This window comes from Microcebus murinus, chromosome X, assembly GCF_040939455.1.
Source record: "Microcebus murinus isolate Inina chromosome X, M.murinus_Inina_mat1.0, whole genome shotgun sequence".
Taxonomy (NCBI): domain Eukaryota; kingdom Metazoa; phylum Chordata; class Mammalia; order Primates; family Cheirogaleidae; genus Microcebus; species Microcebus murinus.
Window position 1 is genome coordinate 57,467,971 of NC_134136.1, and position 17,466 is coordinate 57,485,436.

General features: G+C 47.1%; 1 protein-coding gene across 1 annotated transcript; it reads right to left on the bottom strand.

Moving 5' to 3' along the window:
* Positions 1-255: 255 nt before the first annotated feature.
* IGSF1 (immunoglobulin superfamily member 1) lies at positions 256-16,139 on the bottom strand. Its single transcript, XM_012764741.3, has 20 exons — positions 16,053-16,139; positions 13,526-13,660; positions 13,351-13,377; positions 12,661-12,942; positions 12,047-12,334; positions 9,848-10,132; positions 9,267-9,560; positions 8,508-8,786; positions 8,059-8,179; positions 6,079-6,149; positions 5,951-5,983; positions 5,263-5,553; positions 4,682-4,960; positions 3,783-4,070; positions 2,701-2,988; positions 2,222-2,509; positions 1,737-2,030; positions 1,339-1,617; positions 818-941; positions 256-664 (listed from the first exon to the last, which is right to left on the bottom strand). The coding sequence occupies exons 2-20, from the start codon at positions 13,593-13,595 to the stop codon at positions 529-531; spliced, it is 4,017 nt and encodes a 1,338-aa protein (XP_012620195.1). The 5' UTR covers positions 13,596-13,660; positions 16,053-16,139; the 3' UTR covers positions 256-528.
* Between the last annotated feature and the right edge of the window lie 1,327 nt (positions 16,140-17,466).

Below are 17,466 nucleotides of genomic sequence, written 5' to 3' on the forward strand. Positions count from 1 at the left end.
ATTCATTCATTCAGTCAATAATGGGTGGAAGGACAAAAGGACACTCTGTTCAGTGACCACATGTCAAATCAAATTGGGAAATAGCTATTTTGGAGCCCTCTCTCCTCCCTGACCCCATCCTTGAACTCTTTTCTCTATATTCATAGCCCCATCCTCTTTTATTCTGCCTTGGAGATCAGGTCCAATATACCATTTCTGCTAAGGTGTTAGTGAACAACAGACCAATAGAAGACCACTGCCATAGTTATTGCAGTTAAATAGTGAATACTCTTTATTCAGAAGAATACATTTTAATAGAATTTCATGCACCAGAAAATCAGTACAGTGAGGAGTTACGGGGGTGGGGAACCTCTCCCGGGGAAATATCTCACGCTGGTAGAGCTCTCAACTCGCAGAATTCCCTTGACCCAGCTCAGGTGATTAAAGATGAAGGAGTAGTAGATGAGGTTTATTTTCAGGGTAACGAGTTGGATTTACAGATCTCTGAGGGTAAGAGAGAGGAGAGGAAAGCTCTTGTAAAGGAGATTATTACACTGGAACTGGCACCTCCACAGACATCCCCTGAGAGGTTGAAGAGGGAGAGTTGGTGGTGGTGCCTGCTTCTCCTTCTTGGTTACACTCTTCCAGGGCTATGGTCTGGTCTCTTCCATCTGTCTCTGAGCCCCTGTGTAAAGAAAAAGACATGACTAAGGGAGAATCCAGAACCTGAAGACAGGTTGCATGGTGAAGCTCAGATGCTAGGGGAGCATTGTTTTTGGATCATTGTTTTTTCCAGCAGTACTCGGTTTGCAGAAGGAGGCTAAGATGAGGCATTTACCTGGTTCGGAGTCGAGGCCACTTTTTCCACTCTATGGCCAGCACCACACCCAAGGCTACAATAACCACAACGATCAGGGTACTTCGGACAATGTTACCCACGGTACACTCCTGAGCATCAGGCCCTGGGGTGATAAAAGAGCAGAAGCCAAAGCCACAGAGGTTAGCATGTGTATGTTCTCCTTGTACCCTCACTCTGGCCTCCTCTGGGGTTTGTGTGGGAGCCATGTGTCGAGACTGCAGAGGGGCGGTCGAGGCAGAGCTTGTGCTGAGGCAGAAGCAGCCCTCATTTCCTTGGGGGAAAGGGACCTTGAAAGCATCCTGCTCACTATCTTGGGGTGAATCTGAGTGACGTCCCACCTCCTCACTATCCTTGGGAGAAAGATGACACAGCTGAGGTCTTTGACTCTAAAGCCTTTTCCCTCTTGATGTGGGCTTTCTCGATGGGGGCTGTCTCCATGGGCACTCTCCCTGGAATCCTGGGTGTGTCATGCCAGCACTAAGGAGGGATTATACTCTTACCTGCTTCCCCCACCAGCTCCAGGGAATCACTAGGCTCTGACCAGATATCAGGGTAGGCCTGCAGGCGGTAGCTGCAGCTGTAGTTTCCAATGCCTTTTCCTTCTAAGTTGTTGATGACAAAGTCTCCATCCTCTGAGAATTGCTGAGGTGCTTCTTCTCCATCATGCTCTAGGACAAATTCAACACCTGGCAAGGGTCCTCGGCACTGAAGGGTGATGTCCTCCCCTAGCTTGAACACAGTGCTGGGCGAGGCTGCCAGAGAGGGTTTAGGGGGCTTATCTGCAACCAACAAGGACACAGAGTTAGAAGAAGTGGCCCAAGTCCAGCCCTTTACCCTTTATTGCTAACTGCTATAAACAACCCAATCTAGATTTTTGCTGAAGTCTTCAGGACCTTACCAGTCACCCAGATCTCCAGGGAGTCACTGTGATTTGAAGCTGCAAAGGGAGCAGAGTCCAAATAATAAACACAGCTATAGATCCCAGAATTGTCAACTCTCACCGCTGACACCCGGAAGTCAGCCCTGTCCCTTCTTGGTCTCTGTCTCCTTATGGGCTTCAGAATCCCCTCCTTCTCCTTCAACAGGACAAATGTTGAATTTGGAAATTCTCCTTGACATTGAAAAGTCATATTTTCTCCAGGGACCACCATGGGACCAGGAAGGGCTAATAGACTGGGTTTGGGGAGGAAGCCTGGAAGAAATTAATTCCTGGTCAGAGAGAAGAGGTCACTTTCCAGTGCATCACCCCCAGAATCCCTGTTCAGTAAAGAGGCAAGACTATTGCTTGCCTCACCTTGAGCTCTTTGAAAACTATCTTCTGTGAACCAGTCTATTCCCTCCTTTCTACATTTCCATGCCTGCTCCAAAGTATCTTCCCTTTACCTGAGATCATGAGTTCCAAGGTGTCGCTAGTCTGTATCTTGAGAGAGGTGGTCCAGTTAGGGTGGTAGCAGCAGCTGTAACGCCCAGTTTTAGCACGCGACACATTGTGGATGGGGAATGCCCCATCATAACTGATGGGTCCCCACCGCTGCAGAGAAGTGGCATCTCCTTCTTTGTGCAGAATGTATCTCACTCCATGGACTGGCCCTTGGCACCAGAGAGTAACATTATACCCCATGGGAACCACAGAAGTGGGCTCAGCAAAGAACTCTGGCTTGGGGAATGTATCTGGAAAGAGATCAAAGATGTAATGTGTGAGTATGGAAACTTATCACTTCCTGAATTAACTCTTTATCTTTCTCCCCCTGGACACAACAGTTTCCCTCCATGGCCTCGCCTAGCTTTCCCGGAGGAATGACCCTCCCCCAACCCTTACTCCAGTGGTTTCTATCCCAGCCCCATGTCTTATTTGTTCTTACCATTCACCCAGAGCATAAGGAGCGCACTGAGATTCGACCCTCTATTTGACATGGTGGTGTCATAGTAGACACAGCTATAGTTCCCAAAGTACTCTGTTCCGACGGTGTGGAGGAGGAAGTCAGCTGAGTTCCCCGAGACACTCTGGATCTGTATGGGAACCCGTGTTCCCTCCTGTAGGAGGGCGAACCTCATGCCCTGGAAAGTCCCTTGGCAGCGCAGGGTCACATCCTTCCCAGGAAGTAGCATAGGACCTGGCTTTGCCAGGAGAGTGGGTTTAGGGTAGAATCCTGAAATTAAAGAGATCACAGCATTAGAGAAACCCACCCACCCACCCCCATGTTCTGCAAATAGCTTTTTTAGTGTTATTATAAGAAACAATATATGCTTATTGTAGAAAATTAGAAAACATGGAAAAAACCTAACAGAGAAAACACAATTCTACTACTCAAGATAATGCTCCTTTATATTTCTTTGCCATATATCCTTTCTATATATGCCCATGTCCATGTAGCTATAGCTGTTTGCATAATTGGGACTCAGTGGAGTATGCACAGTTGTGGAGTCTGATATTTTTTACTTAACTTTATATTGTGAATATTTTCCTATGACATTAAACGGCCTTTGAAAGCTGTCATTTGTAATGGCTGCATAATATGCAGCTGTCATTTGAAGGTCTTCTCTCTTTCTCTGAGGGCCATCCAGCCCACCAATCTCTGACAGCTTAGCTAAAGAAAAAGTGGACATTGAGCCTAAAGCTCAAGGCCAAGCCACAAAAAGATTTCAGAAATAGGGCAGCGAGCTGAGCTCCTGGGATTGAACACCCCCATCTGCCTTGCTTATTTCTCCAGAAGTGAACTGCTTGCCTCCCCCCTCTTCTTTGTAGCTTTTTCCTGTAATAATAACAGGAGCAGCTGTCCTACATGGACTATTCAGCATGTGCCAGCTACTGTCCTAAGCATTTTCTCAGTGTCTTTTAAAAGGAGTACTTCTTCCTTCCCCACTGACAGCCCTTCCTTCCATCTACTGTCCCAGGGTTGGCACCACGTTTACCTGGATTTACCCCCCACCCCCCACTCCTAACCTGACACCACAAGCTCCACAGGGTCGCTGGGCTCAGACCAGACAACAAAGTCGAAATAGCGGCAGCTGTAATTCCCTCCATGAGCAACGCCCACCGAAAAGATCACAAAGTGACATGTACTGGGCCCTGGCTTTGTCCAAGACTTGTCACTGGACGCTACTTCAATTCCATCTTTGTAAATAATAAAGCTCATGTGCTGGAGGTGAGTGGAGCAAGCGAAAGTCACTCGGTCACCAAGGGTGACCACAGGGCTGGCCTGGGTCTTGATGAAGGGCTTGGGGTACAATTCTAGAAGGCAAAAAGCAAAACACAACATAAAACCAAATTAAGAAAAAAAGAAAAGAAAGAAAATATGGCAAATTGGTTCTAGGAAGTGGCTCTGCTTTCTATAGTATTTATTCAGAAGTAAGTGCATTTAGAAATTAAGGGAAATCCACTTTGCAGATAGACTTTCACACAGGGAACCCTCACCCCCAGCTCTCACTACCTCTGAGTCCTTGCTGTCATTAGGGCACACAATGGGGGCTAGCAAAAAGAGTAAATTTTCCTTGGAGTTCTTCTGGCTTTCTGAGCCTCAGTTTGCCCTTTTGGATAAGGGGTTGGGGACCTGGTACCTATTCCACCTCCCTTGAAGAGTTCCTCTATAGCTAAATGAGATAACTGATGTGAAAATAATTAGAAAAATTAAATCACCCTCCACAAACCCAAGCTATTAATAACAATTATGGCTATTAATATCGTGCAGCCAGAGGCCCTGGCACTCCCAGTGCCACGCCTGCCTGGCTCTAAGATTGGACACAGGCTCCTAGGACCAGCGGCAAAGTTTGCTGTGGGGAAAGGAGTATCTGACCCAGGGCTTTGCCTCCCCCTCCTTCCTCACACGCCCTTCTCAGCTCTACCTTGTAAGACAAGCTCCACGGGCTCACTGGGCTGAGACCACTTGAAGGGGTGCTTTACAGTGTGAGTGCGGCAGGTATAATTGCCTTCGTCTTTAGTCTCCATTCTTTGGATTGTAAAGAAGGCTTCTCTCCCAACGGCACCAAGTTGCTGGACAGGTTCCTTCTTTCCCTCCTTATACAGAGCAAACCCCAAGCCTTCCAGCCATCCTTTGCACAGAATTTGCAGTTTCTGGCCCGGGATTGGGGGAGGAGCAGAAATGGCAGGTTTGGGGAGGATGTCTGGAAAACAAAATGGGATGGAAAAGGAGTCAGAAGTTTAGAGGTGCCCAGATGTAACACTTGGTGTCACTTTGTCAGCAAATAAAGCAATCCACTCTGGGCTGGCCCTTGGCTCTTCCTTGCGTCTCTTCTCATTCTCTTCCCCACTCCCACCCCGATTTTAGTGCCCCTCCTCACCTCCATACAGCACAAACCCCTTGGGCTCCAGGGTCTCTGTGTGTCCTTCCCTCACTCCCAGGAACAGTGCTGGAGTCCCAGGGGCACTGGGGATCCCTCTGGGAGGACCCTTCACCTTTTCTTACCTGTCCCCACCAACTCAAGTGCCTCGCTGGGCTCTGACACAGCCATCTCCTCCCAAGAATGGCAGTGGTAGCTTCCGGAGTGACTCTGGGTCAGGGCGCCAAGGGGAAAGGCAGCCCGGACTTGCTCTGTGGCCGGGCGAGTTGCGATCCACCCTGTCCCGTCCTTCAGCAACACAAACTCCTTAGTTGAACCAGAAGGGCTTCTGCACCAGAGGGTTAAGTTCTTCCACGGGGCCAGAGGGAAGGTGGTCTCTGCCCACATCTCAGGCTTAGGGGTTGGCAAGATTATTTCTAGAAACAGCAGAATTAATGAAGCCGTCTTCCGACCCCTGTCCCTGTCCCCCTCCCCCTCTCTTTGCCCTTGAACCTCCTACCCGGATTATACTGCCCACCTCCCCTTTCAACCCAAATCCAAACCCTTTCCTTCCTTCCTTCCTCAGGTGCTGGGGAAAGGGGAAGCCGATGTGTCAGCTGAGCCGCAGAAAAGTGCAGAAGCTTGGGGGAAATTTTGCAGGCAGTCTAATAAGGCAGAGTTGGAGGCTGAATTTTGCCAGCAGCTTTAGCAAGTGCCCCTTCCTGGCTGTCCTTCCCTCCCAACCAGTCGCTCCCTGGCCACTGACACTGACACTCTGTAGTTATTTCAGATCTCCAGGGAGGAATGTCCCAGTCTGGAGCAGGAAAAACTCACCATTCTCTTCTATCAATACCCCAGTGCACAGTCCTGCAAAAGAAATTGCTGCCAGGGCTCGGCCCCATCCCCCACAGGACTTCACCCCGGCCTTCTGCCCAGGCCCCTTTCCCACCCCCTGTACTCACCACAGCAGAGAAGGGCCGTGACTATGAAGAGCATGGTGACCCCTTGAGCTGTTCCCAGCAACCAGGCTTCTCTAGCGGGACCAGAAAAGAGATGAGAGGAGTTGCTGGGATTAGGGGGAGGGCGGAAGAGAGAAGGGGGCGGCAATTTATGTCATTGGCTTACTCACTACCCAATAGGGACTGGGTACGGTCAGGATAATGGGATATAATCTTTTATGACATTGATGACTTTTCTTATTGAGGGCCTGATCACCTACAAACTTCTTGCTCTTTCATGACTCACGTGCCCTCCCACCCTAACCCCCTCCCCAGCCTATATCATATGTCAGCTCCCCATGGCCCCTGGTTAGGCTGTTGCTGGAATTGAGATGTCAGATGTAAAAATGCTTTGGTATTATCTCCAGCTTTCAGAACCCCTGGAGCTCAGTGTGATCGGCAGCTCTGGGTGGTGGGTGTGGGGGTGGAGGCAGAAACCTCAAGTATTTCTCCGTCATCAAGTTTAAGTTTGGAAGCAGTTGTTATTATGGCAGTATTGGTCCTCAGACAGACCTGCCTCACCTGCCTTTGTTATGGAAGGGTTGCCTAGGCAGCCTCGATGAATTACTAGAAGATTGTCAGTGCTGAGCTAAGCTTGTCAGAGAGTGGGATCCCTCTCCCCGCACCTAGATTATCACCAGAAATGTGCAGCAGCTTTGGGTTATTGGTCCCGTACAATTAGATGATAGGAAGCCAAAATCCACTTGACAATTTTTACTTAGCAAACACTGAGCCTCCTTCCTGGTCAGGAGAATGTGTGTTTTCAAGCTGCTTTCCCTGAAATCTGGTTTCTGATGTTATCCTTTGTTGCAGTGGTCCTGGGCTGGGGTCAGGCACTTAAAGTTACTTTTTTTTCTAATCCCTGGCTTGGAGGTTACCTTAATGTGTGTGGGACTCAGGACAGATAGTGAGAAGAACTAGAACTTGGCCCTCATTGAAAGTTTTTGAAAACTCAAAGAGTGGTGTTTTTTGCAGAAGACTCAGGTGACTCCCCTCTGGTTGCCCAAGCATTCTGTCCCTCAGATCCCAGTGGAAAACACAGACACACATAATCATAGTCATCATACATTATGTATTGAATACTTCTAGACACACAAACATCTACGATCACAGTCGGGAGTGGGGTACAGCCAGAAGCAGGGGATTGGGGGAAATAGGTAAGGTGTTCAGGAGCTGAGGTCCCCAACAGGTTAGGAGCTGTCATTTCTCTTCTCATTCCCAAGTGGAGTAGTCTGAGCACAAGCCATGGGGATCAGAGAGGTGGGTGGCCCAGAGGACACCAAAGGATCAAAGGAAAAGGTAGGAGAATCTTTTTGGCTTGTCAGTTTGCGGGTCAGAGGAAACAGTCTGATTCCCTGGCCCCGTCCATCGCCTCATCAGATGCTCATCCAGACTATATTCCCAGAATGCTCTGCACAGGTGGTTGGAGGCCAGAGTGGCAGAGATACTGGTTTCTAAGGCAACTAGTATGGACCACAAAGCTCTTTAGCCCTTGAGAGATAGGAGTAAAGGGTGAAAAGTTGGGATGGGAATTGGGTAACAATTTGGGAGACAGGACAGCATGGCTTCTTGCAGGAGAAAAAGTGCACACCAAGTTAATAGGAAAGACATCAACCATTTCTGAGGGACAGGGTACTTTGGGGGGAGATTTGGACACCCTCCTTGGGGGGGATGTCAGTGAATGCAGTTCTGATTACTTCTTCAGTCTGTAAGAATTATGCACTTCTCCACCCTCTGGCTTGGGTGTTGACCCTTCTGTGAGGTGAAAGAGAAATAGCGGAGGTGAGAAAGTGAGAAAGTCTTGTCTCCTAAGTCCAGAAGGTGGGGGATATATAGGGTGTGTCCCTGTGGCTTGTCTCAACTGGGATGTGACCCATTTTTGAGACTCTGAGGGAGCCTGGACTCAGCTATGTTGGGAACAGGGGACTGGGACACGACAGTTACCTGATTCTGAGTCTCCGACACTTCCACTTTATCCACAGCACTATAAACAGCAAGGCAACAAGCTGCATGAATAGGGACAACCTGATAGCTTCATTCAGGATGTAATTCCAGGTGAGAAAGCCTGTGGCCAGAGAAGACCAGAAGCTGGGGGCTTGATGGAGACAGGGGCAGGTAAATGCATCATTCATTGAGGGAGGAGGAGCTGGTTACCGAGAGTGCTTATATTGGGAAGGGGAGGCAGAAGTGGCTTTCCTTTTCATGGAGAATGGGAGCCTTGAAAATATCCTGCTCACTACCTTTGAGTGATTATGTGACAACTCCAAGGGAAAGGTGCCCAAACCCAAGGACCCTGACTTCCAAGCCCTTGACTCCCCTTCCCATCTTTCTGGGCACTGCGCTGGGATCGCTAGGGACTGGTGGGGCATTCCTATGGAGACTTATCCTCTCACCTGCTGGTCCCATCAACTTCAGAGGCTCACTGCGATGTGACCAGATGTTAGGATGCGCCACTAAGCGATAGCTGCAACTGTAGGTCCCCGTGCCTTTCCCGTCAGCATTACTGATGATGAAGTCTCCATCCACTGAGAATTTTTGGAATGTTGCCCTTTCTTCCCATTCCAGAGAAAATTCAAGCACTGGATGAGATGCTCGGCATTGAAGGATGATGGACTTTCCTAGCTTGAACACAGTACTAGGCCAAGCTGACAGGGAGGGTTTGGGGGGCTTATCTGAAACCAATTCAGAGAAAAAGTTAGAAGTGAACTTAAATCTAGTAACTCCTCCCCCACCAAATGTTTCTCAGCTCCCCATTGGGTCTCCTTTTCCTTTCCACTTCTACTTGATCAGTGGCTTCAAATTTTGACTGTTCATTAGAATTCCTTTGCCCACTCCTTGGTGCTCTAAAGACTCCTGGTTCCCTACTTTTAATAAGGAATACCTCATACCTATAAGCTTCCCCTGGCCTGAAGGAAAATAACATTTCCGGGGATCAATGGGGTTAGGCCACGCTGACAGATAGGGCTTGAAGAAGAAAACCTGGGAGAGGAGGTCCCTACAGTTTTTGGAGAAAGTTCTACATCATACTCCTAGTGTGTTTTTCCTTGGCTCATAGCTCCAAGAGGGTACGAGGCCACTAGCTCCTTCTAATAACACTATAATGATGATAAAAACAAACAGGTTGATGATAAAAAACAGTTGTTAGCACTTGCCTACAACCAAAAGCTCCACGGAGTTGTGCGACGCCATCCTAATGGAGGTCTTCCAGGTGAGATGATAGCGGCAGCTATAGACGCCAGAGTCACTGTTAGTGACATTGTTGAGAATGAATGACTTGGTGTTATTGATGCTGGTGGCATCCAAGAACTGAAGTGGTTTATCTTCTCCTTTCTTATAGAGTGCAAGCCCCACTCCATCCATTGGTCCTCGGCACCGCAGGCTTACGTTCTGACCCACTTGGACCACGGGATTGGGCCGAGCAAGTAGCCAGGTCTTGGGGAAAGTGTCTAGGACGAGACCCAACATATAAAGGACTAATCATGTGACACATATTTCCCACTACTTCAGATTCTTTTCCTCCACTTCCTCTAGTCCATTCTTGGAAAATCCCTACCTAAGCCTAGTTGTACATATTCTGCTCCCGTCTCCACTGTTAGCCCTGGCTGCATGAATAGGTTCTGCAGGGGACCCAGAGGGAGTTTTCTGTCATTAGCCCCTAATATAGGTTTCGTGGCATACCCCTTTCTTAATCCTTAGCCCCTAATATAGGTTTCATGGCATACCCCTCTCTTACCAGTGACCCAGATTTTCAGGACATCACTGAGGAGTGAACCCCTATATGACCCATCATAGTAAAAGCAGAGGTAATGTCCAGAATCTTGGATCTTCAAAGACCGGAAGAAGAAATATGCCTCATTTTTTATTGGCTTCTTGTGGTAAAAGGACTTCTCCAAGTCTTCAAGCCTCATTAGAGCAAAGGTCATTCCATAGATTGGCCCTTGGCACCTGAGACTCAGGCTTTCTCCAGGTGCCATGATGGGACCAGGATAGGCTGTCAAAGTTGGTTTAGGGTAGAGTCCTAGAAAGGGAAGAAACCCTGAAGTTAGACGTAAGATGAGTCTTTCCTATTGTCTTCTGCTTTTATTTTCCTAATTTCTTTGGACAAGAAGCGATAGCTGAAGTTACCATCTCCTTCTATCTTTCTTGGATCTCTGCCTCCTCTAGGATATAATTGAGGGTGGATTCACTTATGCCACTGCTCTTTCTCCAGACTCTTTCAGATCCACTGAGCTATAAACAAATGTAGGGTTGTGTCTCAGGGGAAAATCTACATCCATAATTCCCTGTATCTTTAGGTTCCTGAAAGGCCAAATGTAGTTCTTCCAACCACCAGAAAAACCAAACCTCTGAAAATGTCTTTGATTCCATCTTTGTTGAGAATGAATACTACTGCAGTATTAAGGTGAGCTTTTGAATACATTAAGCTCACCTAAGACCCTACTTCCAATACGAGCTCGGAAGAAGCCAATAAAGAAGGTTTGGCCAGCAAGTCTGCAATCCAAAGAAATCTCTGTTAATGGGGTAACACCCTCATTTCTATGGTTTGTTCCCCCAAGGAGACTGTACTACAAAAGTAAAGGTAAACTTCACCCCATACCACTCCTTATTAGCCCCACCCCATCCCAAGTACACACTCCCATCCATTATGGAAGGGATCAGCTCTGTCATACGTTCACTGAGCATTTAAGATGCATCAGGCATCGTATAGGTCTGGGGGATGTGAGTAAAGAAGACACAGTGCCTGGTAGCAAAAAGCTCATGGACTAGTGGGGGCCACTGGTGAACAGGTAACTAAGAAAGTATGTGTTAGTGGAACCTATGCTGAAAGGGCACGTGTACAACAAACATCCATACACGCTTTCAAACAGTCCTTTGTGTTTTGATCCTCAATAAAAAGCTATACTAATAAAATTAATATCTACGATTTATTCTGAACTTATATGCCAGGCACTGTACATATGTTATAGTTAGGCAAATCCTCACAACAACCCTGTGAGGTAGGCATTTTTATTATACCCATCTTGCAGATAAGGAAACTGAGGCAAAGAGAGGCATTATACAGTAGGTCAGATAGGTACTGTTATCCCATTTTTGGAGTGGAGGAAACAAAATCTCAGAGAGGTAAAGTGACTTGGTCAAGATCACACAGGGAGGCAGTGTCAGAGGTGGAACTAAAAACCAGGATTACTGCTTCTAAATCCAGGGTACTTTCTGGGGAAAGCTCCACAGCTCTCCCCAAGCCTATTTAGCTTGATGGAGGGACTAAAGCAAATGTGGCCAATTCCATCTAAAGATCTCCAGGCCATGAGGTGGGGGTGGGGGCAGTTGGGGCTAGGGTGTGTCTGGTATTTGACATTTTGGGGAGCCTTCTTCTGTGTTGAGAGGTTGGTGCTGCCTTACTGGCTCTACTGATCTAGGACCACAGTAATTTATAAAACCATTTCTAAAATATGAGCTCTCACTTTTTTTATCATTTGTTTTTTTTTTCACTCACTAGCACTAGCAATTCATTCTATTTTCCACATTTAAAAATAATAATCTCAAATAAAATACATTTAGAATTTTTAAAATCTATTTATAAGATTGCGGTGGCAGTGCCTGGCACATATTTAGGTGCTCAATAAATATTGGTTGAATGAATGAATGAATGCATGATATTCAACAAATAGAGAACAACAAAGCTGTGATGAGGTAAAGCTGCTGCACAGTTGGCTGGGCTCACTCAATAGGCAAATGATTGACTCCCATGCTTTTGCCTTGTAGCATGTGCAATGTTAATTTGTATTTCAGTAAAATATCAAATGACTCTAGCTCATAGGCTTTGCAGGGTGTAGGAACTGAGTGAGGAAAGTAAAATCACAAACCCTGGCTTAACCAGCCATGATCCCTGGGACAACAATTGCCAGACGCCAGCAGCCACGGGCACACCCACCTGCTACCACCAGCTTCAGGGGGTTGCTGGGCTCTGACCACAGGGTGGGGGACATCTGTATATGAGTGCGACAGACGTAAACCCCTTCATCCTCAGGTGTCATGTTGTCAATGGAGAATATGGCCATTGTCCCGCTTGGGACTTGGTAATCCACGGGGTCTGCATATCCCTCTTTAAACAGCATGAACACCAAATCCTGCAGCCAGCCATGGCAGAGGATGTTAACATTACATCCAGGAAGAGGGGGGGTCTCAGCTTGGATCCAGAAGATGGGCTTGGGCAGTTGGCCTGGAAAAAAAAAGAATGAACTGGAATTAGGTAGAGCAAGGATAGTGTTGCTTAGGGAGCAGCAGAGAAGAGCTCTACTTTAAATGAGGCTTCCCTGTAAGATTCTTGTTTGTCACCCCTCCTTCTGCCATCTCTGTTCCAGAGCCTGCATCCTCACTGTGCATTGCTTAGAACAGAGTAGGCACTTATCTACTAACTGTGGAATGCATGCATGCATGCATTTGAGGTAAATGAATAAATGAATTAAACAAACCCTGTCCCAGAAAGTCAAGTTTGAATCCCAGGAGCTGGAGTTTATTCTTGAATATCTATCTCTGTCTTCTTACCTGGTGCCTCCAACTCTAGAACTTTACTGGGTTTGGACCAGCCTGTCTCCTTCCAGTAGCAGCACCTGTAAAGACCTATATTGGACTTAGTAAGGGCACCTATGGGGAATGAAACTTGGAAGGTCTTGTAGGAAGGGCGGATCCAGGTCATCTGTGTCCTATCCTTCAGCAGCAGGAACTTGCTTGAAATCCGAGAGGGGCTTCGGCACCACAGCGTGATGTTCTCCCAAGGGGCCTGGGGGTAGTTGGACTCTATCCACAGCTCCGGTTGTGGTTCCATCACTGTCATTCCCAAAGATCACAAAGACGTGAGCAGTCTGGCCCTCTCCCTCCCACAGTGTGTCCCATATAATGTCCCTTAAAATTAGCCCCAACCCAGATTCCTCCTTCTGCCTTTCCCTGGGGACAGGAATATCTGCTTATGTGGGGTGTGGGATGGGAACCCCAGTATATTTGTTCAAGGAATCCAGATGAGTCGGGGAATAAGGTGCAAGTGTAGCTTGCTTTCTGTCTGATATAAAGCTCTACTATTTCATGGGAAACCAAGTCCTGAAGTGTTAGGGCTCTGATTCCCAACCAAGCCAATCTGTCTTTGGGATCTCAAGGCAATTATGTCCCGGCTCTTGGAGGCAGGCCAACGTCTTGGATCCTTTAAGAAGGAAGGTACCTGAGGGGGCAGGACTCACTTACCTCTCGATGCGGTGCCCAAATGCAGCCCTGAAAAGAGAGATTTGGTAAAGGAGAGCTCCCTCGTTGTTCCCACCCTGCCCTTAAACCTCAATACTTCTCTCTCCCTCCCCAAGGTACCCATTCATCAACATATCTATGACAAGGTAACTTGCCCCTCACCCCTTTTTGTACTCACAAATGCAAAAGAGCAAGACAGTGAATGTCCGGAGCATGGTGGCCCCTTCTCCTGGTCTGTACCAGGCCATGGGGCCTCTGGTGCTCAATGTGCTCTCAGTCTCGAAGGTTTTTTCTCCTCAGCAGGTGGTGGGATCTAAAATCAGAACTGTTTTTACTCAGGGGACTCATCCTGCTCCTTAAAATTTAGTTTAGATCACTAAACTGCACTTGACAACCCTACATTCCACTCCCTCACAGGCATGCCGAGTATTCCTAGGTCACCTGTTACTTTTTCTCCTTGCCTCTTAGCCTCACTTCCCCATCCTCCCACCCAAGGTCTTTGCTGGTATTTAAGACGTCAGATTTGTTAAAACATGTATTTGGCCCTGAGATCTCAGAGGCCCAGAAAGCAGCCTAATAAAAGCCTGCTGAAGGCCCATGAAATGGGGGAGATGGGAGGTGCAGAGAGTCACCTTTTCAGATTCTTTATTCAGACACACACACACACACACACACACACACACACACACACACACACACACACAGATTCCTCCGACAACCTAGCAAAGGAGGCATTAATACCATCCTCATTTTTCCAATGAGGAAACAGAGGCATAGAGAAGATGTATAATTTGTCCAAAATCAAGAGATATTAAATATTAGAGCCAAAATTCAAATCCATGTTTAACTCCAAGGCCTATGATCTAAAACAGCTATTTAACCCCTCTGGCCTCCCTCCTCAGCCTCCCTCACCCCTCCCATCTCATCCCATGGAGACCTTCCCTTCTATGGAATGCTCTAGATCCAATATGACTCTCATTCTTATTGCTTATCACTAAAAGCTCAATACCCCCATCTCAAGCAGGTGTTGGGGAATCAAGCTGCTTAAGCTAATTAATATAATGTGTAAATGATTCATTGGTTGCCTGTAATGTCTAAGCAGTTTTGTTCATTGCCCCTAAGGAAAATGGAATTGTTTGAATTTCAGAGAATATGACAAAGATACTTGAGCTCAGGGAGGCCTTTTGGTTTTCCCAGGAGTCATTATTGACCATAGGCCCTGCATATACATAAGGTAGACCCCTGAGCTTTCGTGTCTCTCCCCTCTCTTACCAGAGTAACCTTTCACCAAGGGAACATATGTTCCCACTGCACAATGTCGAGCTAATTCTCCCCCACCAACTCTCTATTCAAAGTCTGAGGTCCTGGCCGACCCCAGCTGCTTAATCTTAGCTCAGTAGAGTAGGGTAGAGGCAGCTCCCAGAACATAGAAAGGGACTGAGTTTACATTTCTAGAATGATCCTAAGACCTCAGCCTCTAAATTGCTCCAGTGCTGTCATTAGGCAGGATGGAGGAGCAGAAAAAGGGGAAGATTCATTTTGAAAATATTCGGGCTGTAGGGACCAAGTGGACAGTGAGAGATTCAAAGAGGCACAGCTCTATTTTCCATTTCTCACTTTGCATTGAAGGGTGCTCAATTTATCCTCTCTGAATTTTTCTTATCAGTAAAGTGGGGGAATAATATCTACCCAACATCATTGTTGTGTTGGATTACAGATAACATATGTACAGTGCCAGGCACACAGTGAGAATTTCATTTTTAAAAGGTGCTTATTTTTTCTTCTTTCTGAAGGGGTCATCTAACTGGTGTAGGACTCTAAAGATGCTCTTTTCATTTCAGCTCCTACACCCCCTTTCCCCCACTCCTCTCAGGGCCAGGCCAAGGCTTGGATGCCACCCTGTTGCTTTGTTTCCCTGGGCTTCGGGCCAGGATTTATTGGGGGAAGGAAGGTTTTACTGCCAAGGGAAAGGTCCAACCTGGGATTCTACCAAGGAAATGCCATCTGAGGTTCCAGCCTTGCCACTTGGACCTCCAAACAAAGGTCTTTGCCTCCTGGGGGGTCTTGAGTGGAGTTAGGGAAGCTGGGCTGCTCAGCATGGCTGACCCTTCTTCAATCACTAAGGAAATTGTACCATTTACATCAAGCCAAAATGATGAATCTTATACCCCAGGAACATGAGAACTGCCCCAAGCTGCAGGTTAATTCATCACAACCTTTTTTTTGGCCTTTCACCCCACTCTAACTCCCACCCTCAACTTCAGCTACCTAGCCATTTTACCCTCCCCTTCTACTCCACCCCAAGCACTTTCCCCACCCTTAGGCAGCGCCGCAGTGCTTTTGAGGGTGACATACCCGAAATGTCTAATGGCTCGCCCCCTGCATAGCTTTGAGGGCTCCAGGAATCAAAGGGGTTAGGCTCGGCGGGGTGCCGGGTACATGCTTCTCAGAGGGTTTGGAGGGAAGACTGAGACGGAAAAGGGAAGCTATCTACAGTGCCCAGAGATTCTCAGCGAGGCAGGTCTGGGATCCGGGGAGGAAAGGGAAAAGGCAGAGATGAGGAGGGTGGGGGGACAAACTGGGGAGCAGTTTAATTTATAGCAATTAATTACAGCAGAAAGACCCTTTCGGGGTTTTGTTTAGGATCTGGTGGCCAGTATTTAATCTTCAGCCACTAAACTATGCGCTCATTTGCAAGTACTTACGGTAGTTGAAGGTCCGCTCCGATGTTGGAGATTCTCCAGTGTGCTCCTCCAGATGCAGCAAACTGCCCGGCATGCGAAGAGCTGTCTAAGGACTGCCTCTCGGGCTCTGAGTCCCGCCTCCCGCTCTCCCCCGCCTGCCCGTCGGCCCGCCCCAAGCTCCTCCCCTCCCTCCGCCGGGCTCTGGGAGCCCACCTACACCAACTCTGCCTGGCACCTGCAGTCCGCTGACGACCGGAATTTCTACGCCCCTCCCAGCTCCCCGCCTCTCTCCCGGTTCCCTGCAGAGGTGGCTGGAGCCAAGTTCAGGCCCCTGCCCCCTCGCCAGTCGCGCAGAGTTTCACTGGGTCACCATATTCTGGAGGGGAGAAGGCCAGCTCTTAAGAAAGCCGAAGCTGTAGATCTTCCTCCTCTCCAGCTCCCCAATGCCTTTAAAGGGATGTCAGATCTTCCTCTGTCTATTTAATGCCCCGTTTATGTGTAAACGTCACCATCATCACAGTTTAAATGCCTACTATGTGCCTCTGGGCCCTGGGGCAGCTATTATTTCTAATTTTCAAAGCAATTCTACTAGATAAGTGTTGCTTCCCTCAGTTTTACAGATGAGGAAACTGAAGCTCAGAGAGGGTTAAGTAACTTGGACAGCTGTCAAAGACCAGCTAAAGCCCAGGCTTTAGAGACATACAAATTTAAATTTCACTCCACGTTCTACATTCAATAGCTGTGTGACCTCAAGGAAGTGAGTTAAACTCTCTGAGTCTTGGCTTCTCCATCTATAAAATAAAGAAAACAGCAGAACCTATTTCACAGGGCTGCAATGGGGCAATTCAGGTAAAACTCACAGCTACAGCAGGCCTGGTACATAGTAGGTGCTCAATAAATGATAGCTACTGCCACTGCTACTACCATTATTGCTACTAGTAGTATTAATCTGTAAAGCCTTCCGGAGCTGCCTAAGAGTAACATCATTTTTATAATATAGAGCAATTTTCACAAATGTTGACCCTGAAAGACTTTAAAATGATAATGTATAGATAATACATTAATCAAAGCTCTTGATATATAATATATATGACATCCAATGGACTCATAGACCAACTGATAAGAAATATCAATATCACAGTCCAATTGGCTATGAAATAGCCGAATATTTCTTTATGCACATGTTTTACCTTCATAAAAGATTACAAATTATATAATGAAAAATACTTTAATTCAAGAATATATTATGTAAAAATAAAGTAACAGGTCTTTTGATGGGAAAATTGAATATCATATCTTCAAGCATCAGGTGCTATCAATTGTAGCTTCCTGGCATCCTCAACTCCTATACAGCATGTTATTATATAAAAACAGAATAGCCATGTAAATATAAATATATGTTTCTGGGCAAGTTATTTAACCTCACCAAGCCTCA